We start from the raw sequence: 23,633 nt of genomic DNA, 5'->3' as shown, positions 1-23,633 counted from the left end.
AAAACAAATCATGAAACAAAACAGTTCAAATGCCCCCCAAATGCAACCACATATTTTCTACTTTCTGAAGGATACTGTATTTCTGAAGGCACCAGCAATCAACATGTTTCTCATTTGAAATAGAGTTTAATCTGACCTAGTTGTTTCCTAGTTATTCGCCTTGGGCTCTAAGAACTTTTCTCATAAGAAAACTAAGGAACTTGTAAGATGAAAGTCGCCTGACAGAAAAACCATGAACTTATCAGAGATACGGAGCTATCTGGGCAACGGCCGGAGTAAGAGTCTTGAGTCTTTCGTTTGTGGTGCTGCCTCAGAATTAACAAGATTTGGTTGACTGAACATATACCAGTCTCTCAGAATTTACAGACTTTACCTGAAGGAAGAGATAAAAGCTACTTGAAATTGCTATATGTTTCGAGGGAAGGCGTATATCAAAGGTATTTGAAAATTAGGGGTTTACAGCCACTACTTCCACATTGTCTTCTTTTCATTCAATAAATAACAAATTTTGGTGTTCGGTGAAAGATGATATAGCGTAATGGAAAAACTATGGTATGCCATTCATACCTGTATGACTTTGGGCTAATTATTTAACTTCTCAGATATTTAGTTACCTCATACAAAATACACACGTGATGCTGTGTTGTATTGAGAACAATGCTGTATTGAGACACATGTATGAAAAAGTCCCTAGTGCAGCGCCTAGTACATTGAAGAAAATGTGTTAATTTCTTGTCTTTCTTTATGTATGTCCTCAGAATATCTTAAGCTCTGTTTGACATTTTTTTTCTCTTTATTTTGGGAAGAATGGCCAGTAGGCACTTTCAGAGGAGGAAGAGTAAGGGGGCGGGCAGTTCCAGTTTTTATTAGTACAGTTTATAATCCTCTTATTATCTGTGAACATCTCAATCACTCCCTTTAAAGGAAATGACAAGCACAAAAAAAGATGAGGAAAATGTCCATGAGATACTAGGAGGCAAAAGGAAATGAGGCATGATGCATGGACACATGGTAAACAGAGATATCAGCTGTTCTTTGTGGGAAGAGTACAAAATGAACCTTACTGGTTTTAAAGGCATCTAATTACCTAAGCTAAATCTTTGTCTTTCTGGGCTCACAATTACAGTAGATGGACCTGTCAGTTTTTGTCAAACCAGAGAAAGATGAAGCATCTTGTTGACGATGAAGGTACTCTCGATAGTGACAAATTCCTTTCTTCTGAGTTCTCTCTTCTCTGTTAGAGAAAACAGTGATGGCCTTTTCAATGAACACTAACTAAATATGATGATTTCATATTAAAGAAATCCTTACTCAGAATTTGGAGGGCATTTTTAAACTTTAATGTCACTTCTGTAAAGCTGGATTAAAAAACTATGTCTTTAATAAAAGGACAACATATCGATGCTTTTAAGAAGGAAAAGAATCTTAGAAATGGTAAAGTGTTTTGGACCCAGGTGCTTGAGCCTTATCTCTTAGAAACAGGTGGATTCTGAGCAGGGAGGAGGGGCATCGCCTCTCTAAGAGTGATGATGAGAACCACCACCTCGCTTGCTTATGGAGGGGAATGGGATAGCTGTGCAGATTCTAAGTGTATTAACAGTTTAATGTTTTTAAACAACAGAAAAGGACTAGCTTTCCAATGTTTAACTTGGAGGAACTAGGAACAACCAGGAGATACGAATTTTCCTAAATATGCTAGTAGTCAAATTGACTAGTGCTATCCTTTTGGCAGGCCACAGACCAAACTGGCCTCTACGCACCCAAGAAAAGCATTTCTTTTCACTCAGTGTTTTCTAAAAGCCAAATAAGAAAATCAAAAGGAACTGCTTTTACCAGGAAAAAATATTCAACATAGTATGTGTTTAAAGGTTTTCTTTTTTCTTTCTTTCTTTTCTTTTTTAACTTAAGGCAACGAAATGCTCTTACTCTGCATCCAAAATAACATGGAGCTTTTTCTTTTGTATTTTTTTTTTCAAATATTTCCATCTCTAAGAAAGGAGGTTTCTGGCTTTTGGCTAACAATATGTCCAGATCTAAAGTCATTATAGAAAAAATGTCAATTTGCTCTAGAAGCTATTATGCATATAGTCTAGGAAAAGGCCAATTTTACTATGCAAGGACCACACATACTGTTTGTTACATTACTTGATATCAAAGCAGAAACTTCAAATTTTTCTGAAAATACACATGAAATGAAGAGGCTGGCTAAGGAACTCCCACATCCAATTCAGAGATATCTGTTACGGCTTATAGAACTTGGCAATGCTTACACTACTGTTTTACCGGAAAGGGACACTTTTATGACGATATAATTCACTATGATTTCTTTGACTTTATATATATTTTGCATAAACCGAATATGACTTCGATCCCAGTTGTTATGAAAGAGGTGTATTATCAATGTATGGCACTTAGGTACCACATCACCAGCGCAATGGAAAAAATTTGCTGACTGTACGTCACTAGGTGACCTGAAAATATTTAATCAGACATCAAGATCTCATCATAATTTCAGAGGGGGTGATCTATAGCAAGAATTATCATCCCTGTTTCATTATGCATCATTATGACGTTGGCATGATGACATTCATTCATTTGTTCACTGTGCACTTATTGAGCATCTCTACTCAGTGCCAAACACAGGCATTGGGAATACAGAGCTAACTGAGACATGGCCCGTAGATAAGCGCATTCTTGGGGTGGGAGAGGGAAGGCAGAAACTGAGCCCAATAAATCAGGGTGATGCGTGTATATTTTATATAGCATGTGTATATAAAGAAAGAAAGACTGGTAAAGAAAGCATGCGGTAGAGAAAAGATGGTCAGGGTGGGTGCAACCTGAGGGCACCCTTGAATGAAGGGGGGCAGTTTCTTGTGTGGATTAGAGGGTTGGTCCTCCAGGAATATGGAATAGTGTGCAAAACCATGAGAGTGTGGGCGACCAGGGGGCTGCAAACATTTGCTATTCCTAGAGAAGATCTGTGCATGAGGAGTGAGCCAGGAGAAGAAGAGAAGACCATATCAGAAAGGGATCTGCACACCAAGACAAAGAGTTCACACTTTATACTGCAGGACACATTTCTACATATTCTCATAGTACTCCAAAGATAAAATACTTAAAGCAGTATGAAATAGGTGCAAAGATAAATAAATAAGACACACTAGGAAATGGAAAAACAGAATAGAAAAATTAGATGAAGTACATGTGAAAATTTAATATGCGGATAAGCTAGCATTTCCATTTAATGAGTAAAGGATGGAGATTTCAACAGCTGTGTTTGGACAATTGACTAACCACTTGAGAATAAAATTTGATTCCTATATACCAAACTGCACATGAGAAAATTTCTCACATGGATTAAAGATTTAAATGTAAAAAATACCAGAAGAAAATGTTTATAATCTTGGGATTAGAGGATGTCCTTCTTTTTAAATGTGACATTAAGATCAGATATTGCAAAGGAAAAGAGACAGATATAATCAAAAAATCACAATCTTCAAAAGTTACAAACTTCTGAAAGATGTAAGACATTATAGTCGTAAGACAAATGACGAGTTGGGAAAATATTTGTATTCTATGTAACAGTCGAAGGATTAGTACCTATAATAATACACTGAGCTCCTACAAATCCATAAAAAAGCTAATCTAAGAGAAATGGGAAAATGACACAAATAAAGAATACATGAGAAAATGATATAATAGAAAAGCATGCTCAATCCCAATTACATCAAAGGAATACTATTAAACTGCTTTTACTTTTCGCCTATTAGATTATGAACAAGAAATACATGTGAGTGACATATAGCAAGTAAGAACTGACAACGTCCAGTGTTTCAGAGAGTGCGGAGAAATTAGAATTCTCAAATACTAAGGGAATAAAATAATTATGTACTTTATGAAAGATAATATTGGTAATATCTGATCCTATAAATCCATAATTATTGACTTTTTAATAGAAACATTCACATATGTACATGAATGTGCAAAAACAGTAAGACTTTACGGCACTCTTTTTTAAACAGTGAAAATCTGGAAACAACCTAATGGTCCACAGAAGGATTAATTTAATAAATTTCAGCATGTAGATAAATAAATTACTATGCTGTTGTTAAAAAGAATATACTGGCTTGAAAAGAAATACATGATATAGGTTTGATTGAAATAAACAATTAGCAGATCACTATCCACAGTACAATCTGCCAAGAGTAGTAGTGAACCAACCACAGCAGTTAGGAGATTAGAGTCTCAGCCCCATTACTTACCAGGTATGTGAAAATTACTAACTACTCTGAGTTTTGGTTTCTTCATCTGTGCAAATGAAATGAATCCTGATAGAATTACAGAGTTATAAAGAGAATTCCTAATTCATAGTAGAGGTTAAAATATATACTAGTTGTTATTATTACTGTTATCGTTTTTGTATAATTATTATTTTATTTTTAACCTATTCTCTTATGTAAACAACTTCAAAAAGCTAATCTAATATCCTTTGGAAGATTATGCTGGATACAATCTTTAACTGAAACTATACATTAAAGACAATTTTAGCTTATGTAACCAAAATATTCTATTTATTTATCATCTAATATATAGGATAATGAATTTGCCATGTCAATTTATAACAGATCTGTTTTGATTGAATATTCATCAACCAAAATGCAAACAAAGAAATCATTTGGGCACTATCATTAAGAATCAAAATAAAGAACTATTATGTTTAGATAGTCCAAGTTATGAAAATTCTAAAAAGATTTCATGGCACAAATTAGAAATTGTCCTCTAGTCATCAAACTGATTATTAATTTCCTTTTTATGGTAGTTTCTATTATCTACATATTTAGTTTTCAATCATATTATCAGGAAAAATTCAAAAAAGTAGGAAGGTACCCTTTTAAATATTTTCCCCAAGTAAGACTAGGAAAATATCTCATTCGAAATAAGAAAATGTGACATGTAGCAATATATTTAAATGCTTGCATGAACATAAGAATCCATATGTGAAGAACCATACATACATACCCTTCTGTTTGGAAAATTATTCGAAAGCTGTCTCCTAAGCTTTTATAACTATTTGGATCAGTCGCACATCTCTGAATTTGGAACCTAGAAACAAAATCAAACAAAAAAAAAATCCAAGTTAAGAATTTTGCCAAGTGAGTTTTCTCATTCTTCAAAGCCTCAGGAAACTCAATTTTTTTGAGATTAAAATATTCTGGTTTTTGATATAGATTTTATTGATTTCTTTGCTTAATATAATCTTTACCTTCTTTTTGTAGCCTTCGAGAGTATTATATTTAGTAGTTGAGAGATGGTCGCAGGAATGGAGAGTACGGCATAGGGAATGCAGTCAGCAGTAATGTAATGGCTACATGTAGAGCCAGAGGGAAGACAGAGTAATCAGGGGCATCATTAAACTATATAAATGTCTAGCCAATGTACTGTATACTTGAAACTAATAATAAAATAAGATAAAATGCTTAAAAAAACACAAAACAAAAAAAATAAAAGTATTATATTTCTTTGAACTTTAATAGAAACTGTAGAAAAAGGGTTTTGTTTTTTTCCCATCTGCTTCTTAGATAGATGCACCCTGAGGCATTTATGCTTGTGTGTGTGTGTGTGTGTGTGTGTGTGTGTGTGTGTGTGTGTAAAGCATACACAAATGTTATAGACTGTTTTAATGTATAATTCGAAAATCTGAAGATGCATATGAAATACACAACTAGCTCTATTTCTTATCTAAATTAGTGCTCCTTGATGGTAATGGAATACCATGGTTAAAAATACAGAGAAGCTAATATGGCCTAATTTTGATCCTGATTGTGAATTTGGAATTCATTCTGGCAGACAGGCGCCTGTGCTTACAGCGAGAACTGGCACTGTATTATAACACGATTTACTAGCACTACTTCATGAGGGAGCAGAGTTGGCTATTATGGGTAGTTCAGGCTACCTGGATTGTCACAGAAGTACAATGCTCAGCATACAGTTGGTGCTCAAGAAAAACGTGCTCCATTTTTGAATGCTATATTCTTTTTTCTTCTTCTTTTTGGGTATGATCATAACTCTCAGAACTCTAAGCTTCAAAGTATGCAAGTTTCCAGTATGAGAGTCTTAACTTATTCACTTTGTATTTTACCCTGGAGTTTGTTTCCAAAGAGATTTATGACAAGTGCTCTCATTTTCCTACACCCAGTTGTTCTCCATTTCTGGATTTCTTTAGTCTGACCTCTCCTTGTGTTTAACTTCCTTGTCCCAATTCTGAATTAAGGCCCTTCTTCCTTATGTGCTTTCCTCCACAAATTTATCAAGCATTTTTTAAAAAGAACTTTTAAAAAGCACTTCTAATCTACTTTGAGATGCTTTTCTCAGATTGTTGGATTTATGATAGGAACACAACTTGTACCTCGAAGAGCGATTTATTTCATAGTTCTAGGCCCCAGGGAATTATGCTGAAAACTGACACATATATCACAGAAAAGAGTGAATTTTTACTTTGATTGAAGCAGTTGGGCATATGAACAAAACAATGATTGGAAAGGGAGGCAGGCTTACATTTGATTTTGTAAAGTTGGAGAGTTGTCGAATGTGATCGTGCAGGAGAGTAGCTATTCTGAAATGAGAAAGTTAAGTCTTCAAGCAGAGAGTGCTTGGCACATACAAATCCCTAAAAAAATACTTATTGCCTGATTGGGTAAATTAGAATGAAAGTATGGAGGTCAGAACACGAAAGCAATATGATAGTCTAGGGGAAGATAATAATGTCAGAGTATGACTGGAGGGAACAGAAATGCAACGAAAGGGGTAAGCTTGTTGGGTAATCTTTTTTTTTCTCTTTAAATGAATGTTTTTTTTTTAACAATACATTCAACATGAGCCCCTCTTGATTCTCTTCAACCCAGAAAATAATATTCCACAGCCCTAGACCAAAGTTTAAAATGTCATAAATATTCATCTTCATAATGGTATTATTTGTCAAATTTATACCTCTATTATGTTATTTTTAGAAGGTTTGTTTCTAGGCAAGAACTATATCTTTAAAATTTTAAGTACATGGAGCTTATCAGAAGATAATGGTCCAGAACATCTAACTCATTCAAACTAGTCTGGATCCAGAAGTGCATTTGGTTGATGCATAACCACTAGCCCAGAAGACTCAGTAAGTGGTTCTGTCTAGAATCAAGGATATGATTTGATGGTCAGGTAGATGGATCATGCTTGGAATTTCTGGGCTACTGCATGTAGATGAGATAACAGAATCTCCGTCTCTGCATTTGCATATTTTTAATCCATATTTATTGCTGAGTATGAAATATTTTCTTATATCCAACTGCGAACTCAAAGACACTTCTCTATTTCTTAATTATTTGTTACGAAAATAATTTAAAATACTTTTATATATTAAAAAATATTACATGTTCATAATTTTTCTCATAATATCTGTAATAATTTTTATTAAGTTCATTTACCTCTGTCAAATTCCTTTTTAGATGCTTTTCTCTCAAATTATAAGTATTTAAAAAAATCTTCCATATGAAATAAGATGCTACAGGTATTACAAAAACCCAGGGCATTATCTTTCAAGAAGAACAATAAATAAATGAGAAAAAATAATTAACAAAATGAAGAAAAATATTCAGAAGGCCAAGCAGCACTGGCGCCAAGTTGCCCAGGTGTTCACCACAGGGAGCAACGACTGCTTTCTGTGGAGGGTCAGGAAGGAGACGGGATTTGAGCAGGTCCTATAGGATTCAGAGAAGCAAAAACAATAAGCTTGGAGGAGGAAGCACTTCAGGTGGGGAAAAGAGAGAAAGAAGGCCTGTGAGAAAAGGTCGTCTTTGCAAGTGAAGTAACTGAAAAGATCCCCTGCTGTGGCAACCCCGGAGAGTTTCCTTCAGGACAGATGTTACAGCACTCTGCTGGCAGCTTTCAGTTGCTCAGGGTGGGTGGCGACTTGAGCGGGTTAGAGGGGGTTATTTATGAGATAAAGTTAAAATCAAATATAGATCATTTGATCTTTTTCCGTTCCTCAGCTGAATACTTCAGCTAACTCTGCATGGCCTTCTCACAATTACGTACCCCTGGTCCTGGAAGGGACTGTGAAAGAGTCAGCAGAGGGACCGGAGCTGGTACACCCCAATACCTAGAAAATTGACCTTAGGCCCTCTTTTCCTGCTGGGGTTAGAGACATCAGCTCTGCTATGATATCTGCATGCTCAGGTAAGGCTGGTGTTTTATCAGTTTAAGCAAAGACACATACCGAGTACAGTTATTTCACAGTTAACTAGTTATCTAACCTGGCTATTGGAAGTCTAGGCACTTTACTCACTCGCTGCAATTTCTTCCTTTTTTCAGAGTCTGACAGATGATATTTCATATCCACTATTCAGTTAATAAAAGCTTTGGACACTTACTATGTATTAGGTACTCCACCATTTGGGGCATTATGAAAAAGGAAGACAAAATACCGCCCTTTAGAAACTTAGTTAGGTGAAGAAGACATGCAAATAGATAATTACCATACACAAGTAATAATGTTTAGAAATAGTGTTCCAGAGTATCAGCCAACGACTTCTACTGATACTGAATACCACTAATATTTCTCTTACTGGAGATGAGCTCCTCGCTATGGGTGGACTGTGGCTGACTTAGAAAATAGCATGATGTAGAGACATTGGAGGGAACATGGAAAATGAGAAGGATATCTTTAGACTAAATATCTGTGATTAAACTTTACCCACCCACTTTAGACAGGCAATGAGCATAGTCAGTGGAATCCTTGAGGAGTGTTACATTTTGAAGCTGACTGATGAGTGATGCTATGTTAATTACAAACAGGAGAGGCAACATCGAAATAGCATTACACAAGGGAGTCCACAACTGTGTTGCAGAGCAGTGTTAAGAGGATAGGCAGGCATGAACAATAATTCCGCAGTAAGGCCTCCCCACCATTCTTTACTATGCTAAAGCAGCTGGAGGTCCCATTAAACAGGCTAAGGCAAGAAGAGCTGTCTCTTCTGTTGCCTGTCTCACAGGCTGCGTGTCTACACTTTGCAGAGACAGTACATGCAGTATGTAGCTCCACAGAGTTATCAGTTCTTCTAAGGAATCTGTTTCAAGTTGATATAATTATAGTGCATTTTGGTCAATCATGTAAAACAGCAATTTCCTTCTTCCTCTCCACTACATTTTAGCAACTTAAAAGGTTTTTCTCTTGGATTGAAGTTTTGTATCAGTATTTTCCAAGATGTATTCTGTGCTAACAAATTCTCTCTATGCTTGGGGAGACAATTTTCCAGTTACATAATACAACTCTTTGTAAAATTACAAAGGCAAAACTACACTACTTTTGATTGCATTTAGAAGAAAAGGTTGGACCTTTCTACTGTCCTAATAAAAGCAGTTTAGACACATCTGGAATCTCCATCTGAGTAACTTCTTTTATTAGAAAGAAAAATTGCTGCCAAACTGGCAAATTGGACAATGAAGTATAACACTCAGAAATATTCAGTGCCTAACATCCGGTCAGAATGAAGGGAAAGGTTGGGGCTCCAACCCTAAGTTCCATTGCTCAGGAGCTTGCAATCCCATCTGTCACGACGCCAGGGACACAGCACTGCATGCTCCTTCCTACAAATGGAAGGGAACTGCCCTATCGTCTGCCACACTGTAAACACGAAGTGAGTTACTGTGGAAACCACCAGGGCAAGAAAGGGCTGCTCCACGTTCTCAGACAAATGCACAAGCATTTTTTTAAAACTTGAAAAATGATCTCACTCACTAAAATATTTTTCTCTAAATTGGTCGAGAACCATGACTGCAGCATTTTCCACTGACTTAATTGTGCGCTTAGTCAGTGATACCAAATTTTAAACTAGTCTGTTGTTGATTCTCAGCACCATTAGAAATGCCACTTTGGACGTTCAGCTTGTCTGAGCACTTAAGATATGGTCACAAGAAAGACATGTGTGTAAGAAATAAAATGGCTTTGCTGTCTTAAACGCCATAGGATGAGGTTGTTTGAAAATTCCAAAAGCTGAAATTTATGCTGTGCATTTATTTCCAAAGTAATTTTATATCCATCATCTTCTTCTTAAAAAATACTGATGGAATCTATTCTGGGGAGTGGAAGCTTCAGGACTTACACATAAACACGTACACATGCACACACACACACCTATATATGTATCTGTACATGCATATGTATATGTAATTTATATACTTACATAAAGACAGCAATTGAGTTGCAAAAATCAGATACCAGTAGGTGATGAGATGTGTCCTGAAGCTATATTTGCATAGCACACACTCTGCTTTTTACTTGAATTGTATGATTTGTGGTGCTTTTAGGGTAAGGAACTGATGGAGAATTTTTTGGGGGGGGTGAGGGGAAGTCATTCCAAGCCACTCTTTAGCACTGCCACTCATCCTGAGCAAAGCTGTAAGATAGGTGAAGTTTATTTCTAGCATCACATCCAGATCATTTTCCAGTTCAATAGTATTCTTGTGTTCTCTCCTACCTTCCCTCATTCAATCCTGCACTCAGAAAAGCATTCACACCAACCATTTACCCTTCCTGTGGCTTTTAATTTAATATACTATCTCTCAGAACTTGACCATGTTAAAGAGATTTCAGCTATCTAAGAGGAGGTAGGAAGGTTTGGTTTTGTTTAGGGTGGGGATGCAGGGGACCTTTATCACTCAAGAAAGTTCCAAATGACACTTTTTTTCCTGAGTGGAATTTTATATTGTCATAATGCACTGGACTTCATAAAAGTTACACCTTTGTGCCAAAGTAGGTGAGATGCTTTGGGGAACTGAAACACAGACTAGAAGCCACCAGTTATAATTTCAGTGTTGCCACCAATAAATAACGTAAACTGGTGAGATCTATAATTTAATCTCTCATTGCCTTTCTGCTCAGCAGTAAAATGGGACAGCGGACATCAGAAGACACATTGATTTTGAAGGGACAGTGACACACAGACTCAATATTTAAGTTTGTTAGCCATGAGAGAGAAGAGACATTTCATTTTGTTTTGTAAAGCCCCAAATTCCATATTTTATAGGGGTGGAGATTGCTAATAAAAACTGTACACTGACAATAAGTGGTGATGAACCCAATGAAATCCCTGCAGAGATCTTTGTAAATGTGGTATGAACAAAGATTATTAGTAATTACCAGAATGTTACACATGCTCCTTAATAAACACTTAAGAAACCCACTAATGAATCAGAGATTAACAGACTAAAGGTTTGCAATTACAGAACACATTAAAAGGATAACTGTAGAAAGATTAAATAAAGATTTTAATTCCCTGTAATTAGCCTATTTTATAGAAATAAGATGCTACTCCTATGTTTGTTTTCTTACTGGTTGGTTGAGCATGGCCAAGGTCAGACTGAACGTGCAAAGGCACGTCTAAGGTTTTGAAACTTAGGTGTGCACACCTGCCTGACAAACTTCGGGAAAAGGCCCTAAAAAGCACACCTTTAGAAAAATTCCCACCATATATATTTGTTTCCTGAAGTCTGAAAAACTACCTTCCAGTGAGGCTGTTGCAAGAGAAGAAATACCCACTTCCCATGAAAGGCTTTCCACTGAACTGAAGGGGGACACAGCCTCTGTATTTATCATCCCCGTAGAAGACTGTGTCAGATAGTGGGGAGATGAGGCTGCTGATGATTGTCAAGGTGACTCTGTTAGTTTCCTTTAGCCAGTGCTAGAAGAAAGGTTTCCTTCTAATATTTCTCTATGTCCATAGCTTTATGGGTCCAATTTTAAGTACCTGGTGACTGTGGATGGTAATTAGAAGAAAAAAAGGCTAGCTATAGGTATTTTGTCTTACCTCAGATTGCCTTAGCAAAGATGAACACAAGAGTCCTTTAACCACGTTGGAAGGGTGTGGTTTATAGTCCGAGACACAGATTTCTGTCTCAACATTTCCTGAGAATGGGAACGTTTGCACGAGGGGCAAGGTTAAGAATTTTGGGGGCCCAGAGATGAATAAACCATAGATCTTGCCCTCTAAAAGGGAAAAAAAGAGGCAGGGGGCTGGGAGATGTTAGTGAATAATTATAAAATAAAGCAGAATACAAATATTAAATGGAGATTCCTAGGAAAGTGATGACTTAAGCATTGCTTTTGCTTGCTGGGTTCACAGTCTGGGCCTGGCATCAATTAACACCCTAAAATAATGCTAACAAATACACAAGCCTCTTGAGTTTGGCTCTGTTCCAACAGTGATCAGTGACTGAAGTTCAAAAACAGTGCTCATACATATTTGGCTATTTATCAAATTATTCTAAAAATTCAGGGAAAAGAAAGATACTTGCCTTGATTGCTGCTCAGTCATCTTCCTGGGAGAATTTCTTTATAAAAGAAATAGAAACCTAACCTGAAAAAAATAAGAGATCCTTTGCCCATTCAAATTATGAATGCCTTTACTAGGTGTAGGTGGGCTTGGTGGGTTGGGCTATGCTTTGGCTTAGTCTTTATGATATTGTAAAGAAGACCAATAAATTTCTCTATGTGATTATAAAACAGTTTATAATTTGAAGAAATATGTAACCTGGAGTGCTCAGTCAGCCTAGATAATTACTACAGATAAAGTAACAACATCTTGGCAAGGCCACAAAAGCAAGGGAAATCCGTACCGTGTAATTTTGAACACGTTTTTGAAAAAATCCTGAAAAATATTATCTCTCTGAAATATCAGATCAATCCAGATGGCCTGATTATGTTTTAAGTAATTTCCTGTGATCCTAGACACATCTAATTGCAGTCTTCTTTCATAAGCCGAGGAAATTTAAAGTCTGATATTCTGTACATTTTACAATTTGCGCTTTAATGATACACTTAAATATCCTATAAGTGGTTCATCCATTTTGTCAACCACAAATTTTGTTACAATAAACATTTACCTATGTGTCAATAATTATTGTGATGAAATGCATCTAGTTTTGTACGTCCTACACGATTATAAGACACGTGGTATGTATAGTACTTAGAATCTGCAAAAAAAATGATACTGTACAACGAATCATGATAAGAGAGTTTATTCTATCACCTGGGACAAGTTCTTTCAGTTGTTTGTATTACTTATGGGATAATAACTAAGTATACTGACAAAAAATTCAAAGCTTTATTTTAATGACAATATACTGGTTAACAAGTCAGAGACAGATGATCATTAGAGATTAGAAACTAAATCTAATAATTCTAAACCACAAGTGATAAAATAGTCTAATTGACATAGCTGTATAATTCAAATGCTCCAATTATAAACTGGTCTCAATTAAACAAAAGTTTGACTAGCCTGACTTTCAGACATTTTGCTTTGTAAAATATATATGTCACATTAAAAAATTATGCTTAATATTATAGTTCTACTTTTTGAATATACATGTGTTATGTATACATACAGTCAATTAACTTTATATTTAATGCCAACAAATGACCTCACACCCAGATGTACCCACATACATTTTCCCAACTGAATTGAGAACTAGGCCATTACAGTGGTTAATTAGCATGAAATTACATTGTATGTGAGAATGAAGGAAGGATGGATCACAGAGTGGAAATAAAACCCATTATTAAGATAATGAGAATAGACAGGGCTACAACAACTTCATCGATCAAATATTAAAATTATAATAGTAATTACAAGAACCACAGTTTTCCCATAATCCCCAAATTAGTTTTAAAAATATTGAACCCCTCCAGCCCTCCTCCCCCCCAAAAAAGAAAAGCTAGCTAATTATTTCTCTCTCCGATACTCACCACCCATCTCCTTGGGTCCTAATGTTTACCTACTGCCTGACAGAGAAACACACAACATCATTTTTACCTGTTGAATCTCAGCTCATTACTTAGGATGAGACTAAAGTTCTTGGTTTCCAGCCTTCATAAAAGATGTCCAGAACAAGGAGTTCAAAAGCAGTCAGACCTACCAGAACCCTCTCACTGGCCCTGGTAACTGAGTCACTTCAAGGAAATGAATTTTGAACTTGAGATCATAATCCAGGGTCCCAGTGACAGAGATCTCAGAGAATATAGTCTCTAGAGATCTACTATTCCCTTCCATTTTATTTTAATTGATCAAATGTGCCTATTTTATGGTTTAGTTAACACCGATAAGAAAGGATACTTTTTAATAACGTCAAAGAAAGAAAGATGAAAAGAGTGGGTTGCTTTTTTGCATTCATAAGCATAAATGCTAATGACAGAAAGAAATTTGGGGAATGGAGATAAATAAACTTGGCTACCAAGGATAAAAACAGGCTTAAGTTTATCATTGTTGAGAAAAATTTTAAGGGACGTTTTTATCTTTACATGAAGATTGACCTCATATGTTACCAAGATGTGAATGGGTTGTATCAGTTTCAAATGTGGACACAGTTTTTGAAAGCATTTTACAGGACAGGACCCCCAAATGGCAAAGAAATAGCATTCTGCTCAGTTGTAAAGCACGTTTAACATCGAGAGCATTTTCATACATATGATCTCATTTTGGGTTGCCTTTTAGTTTCAAAGTTTCTTATATTTGTAGGGTTAAAATCACTTGAAAAAGAAAAGAAAGAAAAAAGTATCAGCTTGGAGCTAGAAAGGGCTTATACTAGAGGGAATAGGTTTCCCTGGAGTTGTACTATAAATTTGTCTCTCTAGTTCAGTGAATGACGAATAAAGTTGGTTCTATGAATTCAAGCTCTTTTAGTTGTCAAAAAGGGAATAATGTTACTTGCACATTACCCAACTACCTTTGAGGTTTATGTCTGGAACTCTAAAGAAATCAGCCCTGAATTAGCTGTGCTGGGGAAAGCCAGATTTCAGAGATGCACCAATAGTGTTCATTTAATTTCATCTTTCACTGGCAGGAATATAGACTGTGGATGGAGAGAGATCTCTTCATGGGGAGTTGGGATGGACACCTTTGTAGAAGAATTTAGATGCTGTCCTATTCGAAGAGCCAAAGACATCATGTGATTCCTTTCAGCCCTCTCATTGAAGACAATGGGTTTGATATATTCTCGATCCCCCAAAAATATCTTTCTATATTTATCTGGCAGCTATCTTATGGGGCTTATTTATTTCTGAATGTTTAAGTGCCTACTGTGTGACTGCATAACATCATCAATATCAACTAATGAGATTTATAACTTTCTCTCTCTCTCCCTTCCTCTCCCTCTCCCCAACCCTCTCTCCCTTAACTAAATGTTTGAATAATGAATGCTCCATTATGTCATGAACACACACTCAAAAGAGCCCCAGTGGAAGGGTGTGTTTTCATTATTATCATCAAATAACATGCTGAAAATAATTAAAAATCACTTAGAATACTGGCAACAGAAGAGATACATGAATTACACCCACCCAGGAGCAGACTTAACTTGTCTACAGAATCGTACAGGAAAGTATGCTTCACTAATTAACCAAATATTTAATAAAAAAACAACTAATATTTTTGGCAGGATTACAGGTGGGTACTTTGGCAGGTAGCAAAGCACTACAAGACAGTTCAAGTCATTGAATTCTATAAAATGCTGATCTTATTCCAACTAGCAGCTTTTACATAAATGTAACTTTGCATTTAAAAACATAATTACTTTAAAGAAGGACTCTCTGTTCTGCAAATTAAGATGCAGATAATTGAATATCTTAGTTAATCTAGGTTCCTTAAAATTTTAAAAACTAAACATAAGACATTCATTTAAGATGAGACCTAAGAGAGAAACTTAACAGTCAATACACAAGATTTAAACCACCACCTTCGAACTTTTGCTAGGGCGAGTTCCAGTTGTGTCCAATGAAACTGGGTACTCCCATTCAATTAATCATCAAATCTCAATGCGAAGATTAAATATTTGGAAATTTAGCCCCTCCCTTCATAAGTAAAACCTATTGTTGAATATAAAAGAGAAAAACTGTCTTCCGAAACAGCGTGATTTATAGAGAATTCCAGCCAACTCAAATTTATTGAGTGCCTAGTCTGTATGAGGCACTTGGCTTTACACTCTGCTTAACTAAGACGTGTATCCTCGTACAGAAGTTTGCATTCTAATAGGAGCCAAACAGGTAGTAGTAAAACATTAATAACGAGCAAGTCTCCTAGATTTGTCATATTCTTGCTTCCTTAACTGGTATACAGGGAACCCAGTGTAGCATTTTGTAGTGAGGTTGATGGACCTTCTGAATAGGAAAGAATCACCTGTGCTCCTACACAGTGATCTATCTCCTCAGGCCTGGTAAAGCTTGTGCAGGCCAGTCCACACATTAATGGCCTCATTGTGCCTTTTGGTTCTTTGTTTTCCTTGTACCGTTTTACTCTATATGCGCCTGAGCCAGTCTCCTTGCTCCCCTCCCCTCTTCCTCTCTTTCTCACTAGCATTTTTCCTGTGACCTTTAATCTGTCACTTAAAACCAGCAGTGAACTAAGGACCAGACAACCCAGCTTGGTCATGGCTCTCAGCGAAGGCCTGAGGGGCTGTACTATGAGTCAGGTCCATGAACATCAGCGCCTGGCCTTTGCAACATCTATTTTGGCTGTTCAGAGACCAGTTTTGCATGTGTTTTGTTTTTCAGTTCTGTGCCAAAGAGTTGAGGTTCTGAGATAAGTGGCCTCTGGCTGAGTTTGAGCTTTCCCTGAGAATGAGCTGTTCTGAGAGGAGAGAAGAGGCAGACCGCCTCTGTTCTCTTCTAGCGTTCTCTCCTGAGGCTCTGTGGTCATGCTCAGGTAGAGCACCTCGGGCAGGGGTAGGCTCTCCTCCTGCCAGGAGGACGGCTCTGCTGCCATGTGCTCCCATCCCTTCAGCACCTCTCCACTTCAAGGGCCTAACAAAGAGTCCTGTTGCTCCTAGAAGCTGAACAAGAAGTAATTTATAACTTATGATGAGAATGAGGATGATGACACAAAGCATGGCCGACACCTCCTTTCTGTAATGATTCCTTCTTCTTCTCCACTCTGCTCCCCTATTTGTTTTGTGCATTCTCTTTTTGTCTGTTTCTGTACATAAAATGCCCTTCCATGTTTTTTGTGCTTGTTTTCCACTTCTGCGCTATGGACTGTGTGGTGGTATCTGTTATTTGGATTCTCAGCGATGCATGTTTAGTTTGAAAAATTGTGAAAAATATGAAAGTGACTTTCGAAAAATTACATGCTTTCAGAATTCTGACCAAATTGCTGTGGTTTTGTGTTGGTTCTGGTGATGTTGCACTATCACTTTGGGAGGGAGAGAGAGTGAGAGCGGGGTGGAGGTGGGGGTGGGGAAGGTCACGGCACGGCACTGTGAAGGATTCTACTTCCCAGTACCTTGGAACTGTTAGGCCCGCTCCTACTTATGCGTGTTAGGTCAAACTCTGCCAGAAATCATGGGACAGCTGCAATTCCATACTTTGAATTGTCTCTTTAAAAATATCTCGATATAATTTATAGAATTGTTGGCAGGTATTCCCTTTTTTTTTTTTTTTTCATTTTCTTGAATGTAGACAACTTGGAATAAAGGGATTGGAAGAAATGAGTATTTCGAAGGTGAAGTCACTATATTTACTACTTTCTGCAATGAACATTGGTTTAAATAGATATATTTTTTATTAATGTTACTTGTGTCAGGTTGAGTTTCATCTAACTATCAAGAGATTAATAAAGTTATACAATTTCTGAAAGTTTTTATGACTTAAGAAAAGATTTACCACAGTTAAACAAATATACAATTAAAGGTACCATTCTTTTAGATACAAATAAGATAAAGAAAAATTTCTTTAAAATCCCAAGTTTAAATATTCTAGAAAGATGAGGCAGAAACAGATGGCTTTTTTGTTACATTGCAATGCCTATCCTAAATGAGCCTGGCTTCATCAAGGCCTTTTGTTGCTAGAATTAACATGTCTCAAGATAACACACATGAGGGGGAGGATGTTGTTATTACAGAGACTGTGTGACAAGGAGGTGTAAAGAGGTCTCCTGGGACCTGGGGAATCCATCATCAAATATGGTGGGCGTGATACACTGTCTGCCTAAAACCTCCTGCTCCCTTTTCCATTGCATGAAGCTGATGCTCGAAGATTTTACATAGCCAGATAGTGAGTACATCCAAGCCCCCTGTGCATCTAGGTGTGAGTAATATGACTAGTTCTTCTTTAAGGATTTTAAGTGAAACAATGTGTGTCACTTCCAGACTGAGGCTTTTAAGAAGTGAATAGAACTTCTCCATTCTCTTTCCTGTTCCACCTGCAAGATGTACTTTGCAAGATATATGTTACGTCAGGACTAGTTACATCTTATATTAAATCTGTATCATCTGAAAGAAGGAAGCTCTAGTGGGTGCAGAGCAACAAAATGGAAGAAGCCTGGATCCTAAATTATGCTCTGAGGAAAACCTCCTACCATCTGGTAATACTCACATTGGACTAATATATGAGCATATTTTATTGGGGTGAACCACTGAAATTTAGGGGTTTATTACTATAGCTAGAAATGCCCTGATTCAAAGAACAACACTGCACTGTGTCTCTGTCTCTCTCTGTGTTCTCCCTGTGGACCAGTTTTCTGCTTCCTGCTTCCCCACAGCACTGACTTTGATAAAGCAGCTCATCCCTGGTATTATATGATACAAACCTAGTATCCATCGTTTACTCCTTTCTGTCACCATGTGTGCCAAATATCTTTCATTTGGTCCTCCAGATCCACTCTCCACCCTTTCTCACTCTGTTCGCTGCCCTAAGAGGTGATCTGAATTGATTACATCAAAAGACTCCTTTGTTCTTTGACTTCCAGTTAGATTTGGTCAATGAGAAGCCCTGGTAGGTGACAGAAGAAAGAAAGGAAAATGAGTTCATAGTTTTATTTGTCTGATTCCTTCCTGTGAGGTTTCCTCAGTCTTGTCTCTGTTGACAGAAGTTCACTGCTCCTTTTAAGGAGCCCTCCCCTCATGATTTTCATCTTTCAAGCTTTGGTAACCTCTCCCTTCACATATGCCTTTGAACTCAGAGGTAGTGACAGGTTTACCTCCCCGTTGCTGGTCATCTTAAGACTCTGAGTTCTTCCTTGTGACTTCTTTACACCCTGCTCATACCTACCTTTGTAATAAATCCATTTATAAATTCTCTTCGAATTATTCTAATTTGAGAGTGTCATCTGTTTCCAGTTGGTTTTCTTAATACAAAACCATATCACATCACAAAATAACTGTACTCAGCTCAAAGAAGAGATGAAATACTGCCATTTGTGACAACATGGTTGGATCTTGAAATTATCATGCTGAGTGAAATAAGTCAGACACAAAAAGTTAAGAACCATATGATTTCACTCATAGGTGGAATATAAAACTGAAAGAAACAAATGAAACAAACAAACAAACAAACAAAAACTCATAGACAGAGACAACAGTTTAGTGGTTACCAGAGGGAAGGGAGGTAGGTTAGGATAAAGGTGGTCAAATACATGGTGACAGAAAAAAGTTTAACTTTGGGTGGTGAAAACACAGTGTAATATACATATGACATATTCTTGAATTGTGTTATTGAAACCTATACAATTTTATTAACCAATGTCATTCAAATAAATTTATTTTAAAAAACTATATGATAGTCAAAATTCTTTGGAAGTCAGATTTCTCCCATTGGCTCATTTGGCTATGTCCAGGGGATGGAGTTATTGTGTGAATATGGCCATCAGGCCCACCCCTTCATCTGAACCTGTGAGTGATGGCAACTTGGAGAGGACAAAGTTCGCACGTCTAGCAAAGAGTACACTTTCATGTCTTCTAGTAAAAGTTTTCTTGCTTCTTTTCACTCCTCTTCAGCTGTATGATTGCCGTCATCTGCTTTTGCCTTTCCCCCCCTAGTGATTGCTTCAGCAGTGAGAGAGTATATTACTGCTTTGTACAGGGTTGGGCATTGTGAATGATACACATTCCTAGTACTCCATTTAGAATCCAAGTCTTTACATTTAGAAATAGAAATGTTCATAAAAAACAAAAAGGCAGAAGAAAAATATAAATAACCAAAGAGTCATGTCTGTGCCATGTTATTTCTTATAGAGAAAAACATCTTTGTATCAACTTGGATGCCATGGATATGTCATACGGTAGTTTCAGCCAAAGAACTAATCAAGATTTTCTCTTTCACATTTATTTGGTATCATTCATATACTTTTTACTGCCCAAGAAAAAAGATGCTACATAAGTACCCAATTGAATGAGAAATTATTATTATACCAAATATCTCACCATTTCCTTTCAGTGTGAAAAGTGCCAGGCAGTTTTGGTAAAGTGTCTGTCTAACTTAAGGTACTATGAAGATAGTTTGTGTGAATATCCAGGTACAGAATCTAAAGATTCTATTTTAAGGGCTTATTTTTCTCTAGAGAGCTTATCTTTGTATACCAGTAAGTTTTTGGTAATAATAGTTGTATTATTTTCTTATTTCAGAAAAAGGAGAACTAGAGAGCACTCACATTCCTCCCCTGGGAGAAAAATATTTCCACTCTACTTAGTTTTAGAGTTGCACATTTTATATAAACTGTAATAAGCTTTAGATGGTAGTTATTTTTCTAAATTAATATATTCTTAAGGAATATTACCACTGCCTTTCACTACACATTGGAAACCCACACTATCCCCTCCTCGATATCTTATATCATCAATTTCGAGACTTGGGATATAAGCACAAGAGCAGATTTACCAAGACACCATGATAGAATTCTAAGTGGGAGGGCGTTATCTGTTTTAAAAGTCACAGATTGATCAAACAGCCAGTTTCCTCCTCTCTCCCACTCTTTCCCTCTTTCCCTGCCAAGCCTACCAGCACACACACATGCATAAGGAAATAAGTACCCTTAGAAATCAGTCCAGCACAAAAACAATTTATTTACATTGATTTCTAGTGCATCTATAGAAGGTGATTTATCTGTTTGGTTGGATTTCTTTTAAACAATAGCTATATACAAAAAGACATAAACATAGCACGAGAGCTTTGTGTAAAATCCACAAAGACCTAAAATTGCACTTTCCAATATGGTAGACACCAATCAGATTTGGCTGTGAGCAGTTGAAATGTACAACTGAGAAAATAAATTTATTTTATTTTAATTAATTTAGACTTAAGAGCTCAAAGTGGAAAATATTTTCCCATTAAATATAACTTCATCTTTTTGCTAAGACTGCGCATTACTGTAACCATTGTATCCCATAAGACGTATTGTAGTAAGTGGGAACTTTTTATTTTTTAAAATGTGGTTAATAGCATATTTAAAATTGTATGTACAGCTTATATTACATTTTAATTGGAAAGCTCTGGCTTAGAAAGCTAAGGTTTTAGGCTAAAATGCTAGAATTTTTTTGCACATAGCTGCACCCTAATATATGTAACATTACCTAGATTTGTGGGGGAAACTTCTCTAGTAGATAGAGGAGGTATGAGAGTTAGAAAAATATTCTAAGTTTCAAATTCATTTTGCCTCTTGTAAGCTTAGTGTGACTTACTGCATAGTTCCTCATTACTTCAGTTGTTTATATAGGTTTAAACTATAATAAGTTTCCACCACAGATAATTTTATAATGCCAGTTTTGAACTGATTAAATGAAAATGCCTCTTTAGTGTTACTTAAACAATCTTTTATGAGATTTATCAACCCTTAGAAGGAAGCTACAGTGCCCATAAGGCTGGCAAAAATGTTTTCTAAGAAATACGAAATGAAACCTACTGAATTAAATTCCAAACTAAATTAGGAATACTGAAAAGACTCTTACACACACATGTTCTTTTCTTTCAAGCTATCTGAATCACAGCTGAAGATACCCAAATAGTCTTTTCCAGGTATAAAATCTGAGAAAGATCAATACATAGGTATATTGAAGTCATTTCCATGCCTGTGTCTATGCTAGTTCAGTAAAAATTAAATGCAATCTTCCAAACATAAAGGATTGTCAGTATTGTCTTGAAGAAAACCAAATCCCTCACTGTAAAACAGAAATAGCCAGTTTGTCAGGACACTGCTGGAGAGAAATTGATGCTATTTATTGAGAGAAGGTGGCTTAAAAATCACCAGATTGTGATGAAAATTAAAAAGAGTTTTTTCTTCTAAATTAACCTAATGACTCTAAAATAATATACATATCTTCATCACGATGAGTCATAAAAATGATTTGAGATCTTCCAATTTAAATTTTATGCCTCTTTGTTTTCCCTTAGACAGGACAAGAGACAAAAACTGGAAAGTTTGGGTCATATGGATCATGGCAGCACTGCTATGTCTGGAATTTTCTTATAAATACCCTATTACTTTGAGTCTCACAGCCTGGCTAAAACAGCAGGGACAATCTCATTTGTACTTTTATAGTTGTAGAGGGATTTCAAGAGTTAAAACAATTTTCCATAATATTCCGTATTAACTTAACAGATCTGAAGTGTGATTATTACACCTTTACATGCTTTTGTGCAGGCTGACAATTTGGAAGTCATTTTAGAAAAACAAACAAAATTATAAACAAATGCCAACAGGAAGGCATTCTTGGGTACTAAAAAGAATTTACTTTGCAACAAATTTTTACTGCCTGTTTGCAGCTTTATGCCTTTTTAAGATTATTTTTTTAAACACTATAAATGACTGTTTCTACCCTTGTGAAAATCATCACTTCAAAGGAATGTCCTGTGACACTCCACAGTGACTAAACAAAATGTATGCCACCCTTTCTTGTGTGGGTAAACAACAAATAACATTTTATCAGGATCTATTTTTACTTTACTAAAATAAATGCTCACTGTTTACCAGGATTTGAATAAGTTAATTTGCTTAAAATTAGGGAAAAAACCACCTAATTTCACTAAAATGTAAAACTTTCATAAAAGTCCATTAAAGTTACCTTTTCAAACCGTCTATAAAATGCATAGCAAACTCTACCAAGCTTGAGGATACTGAAAAAGATGAGCTACAAGGAAGTTTAAAAATCAAAGTCGATGACAAGGGAATTCAAAGTAAATATACAGTACTATTAAAATAGATTTTATACATACACACAGAAAATAAATAAATGCTTAAAGGATATAGGATATAAAAACTGAGTTGATGGATTGGAGAACAAATGGGGTTAAATGGAGAAAACTAGCTTGAAGCAGTTAACTTACGATGCCAGAAAGGATTGTTATGGGACAGTGAGCAGAATGTTTTCATGGGTGGGTGGGAAGTTAAACCAGTACAGAAAAGAGCCTGTTAATTTTAAAAGGGGATGCAAGGTCACCTCCTTCTAAGAATATTGTTTCCAATTTTATTAAAAACTGCCATAAAAGCATCTTGGTAAATAAATTTTTGCATGTGTCCTCAATCTAATTAGAATAAATTCCTAATGAAACAAATAAACAAATAAACAAACACTGAACTTGGCTTTGTGAAGGGAACATTCTTCCAGACCAATTTAATTCAATTTCCTCCCATATAAGAGTGACAGGCAATGTCAAGTGACAAGAAGCAACAGTAAACAAGGATGTTAAAGTAGGCCAGGCATGAGAGAAAAAAATATGGAGTGAAAATTTGGTAAAGAGTTTGGCAAGGCAGGGATACACACAGGTACAGCTGTAATTCTTTAAAAAGTCCACCTTCTCTAGACAAGGTAGGTAATATAGCTATGGTACACTT

General features: G+C 36.2%; 1 protein-coding gene across 5 annotated transcripts in view; it reads right to left on the bottom strand.

Moving 5' to 3' along the window:
- The window catches only part of SLC25A21 (solute carrier family 25 member 21), a 424,384-nt gene that overhangs the window by 110,416 nt on the left and 290,335 nt on the right, over positions 1-23,633 (bottom strand). For all 5 annotated transcript variants that reach the window (XM_016138605.2, XM_016138607.2, XM_016138606.2 and 2 more), the window contains one exon: positions 5,020-5,103. In XM_016138605.2, the coding sequence (XP_015994091.1) occupies positions 5,020-5,103 (84 nt within the window). The remainder of the gene's footprint in view (positions 1-5,019; positions 5,104-23,633) is intronic.

This window comes from Rousettus aegyptiacus, unplaced genomic scaffold (assembly GCF_014176215.1).
Source record: "Rousettus aegyptiacus isolate mRouAeg1 unplaced genomic scaffold, mRouAeg1.p scaffold_m13_p_3, whole genome shotgun sequence".
NCBI classification, from domain to species: domain Eukaryota; kingdom Metazoa; phylum Chordata; class Mammalia; order Chiroptera; family Pteropodidae; genus Rousettus; species Rousettus aegyptiacus.
This window is presented reverse-complemented; position numbering and strand designations above follow the sequence as displayed.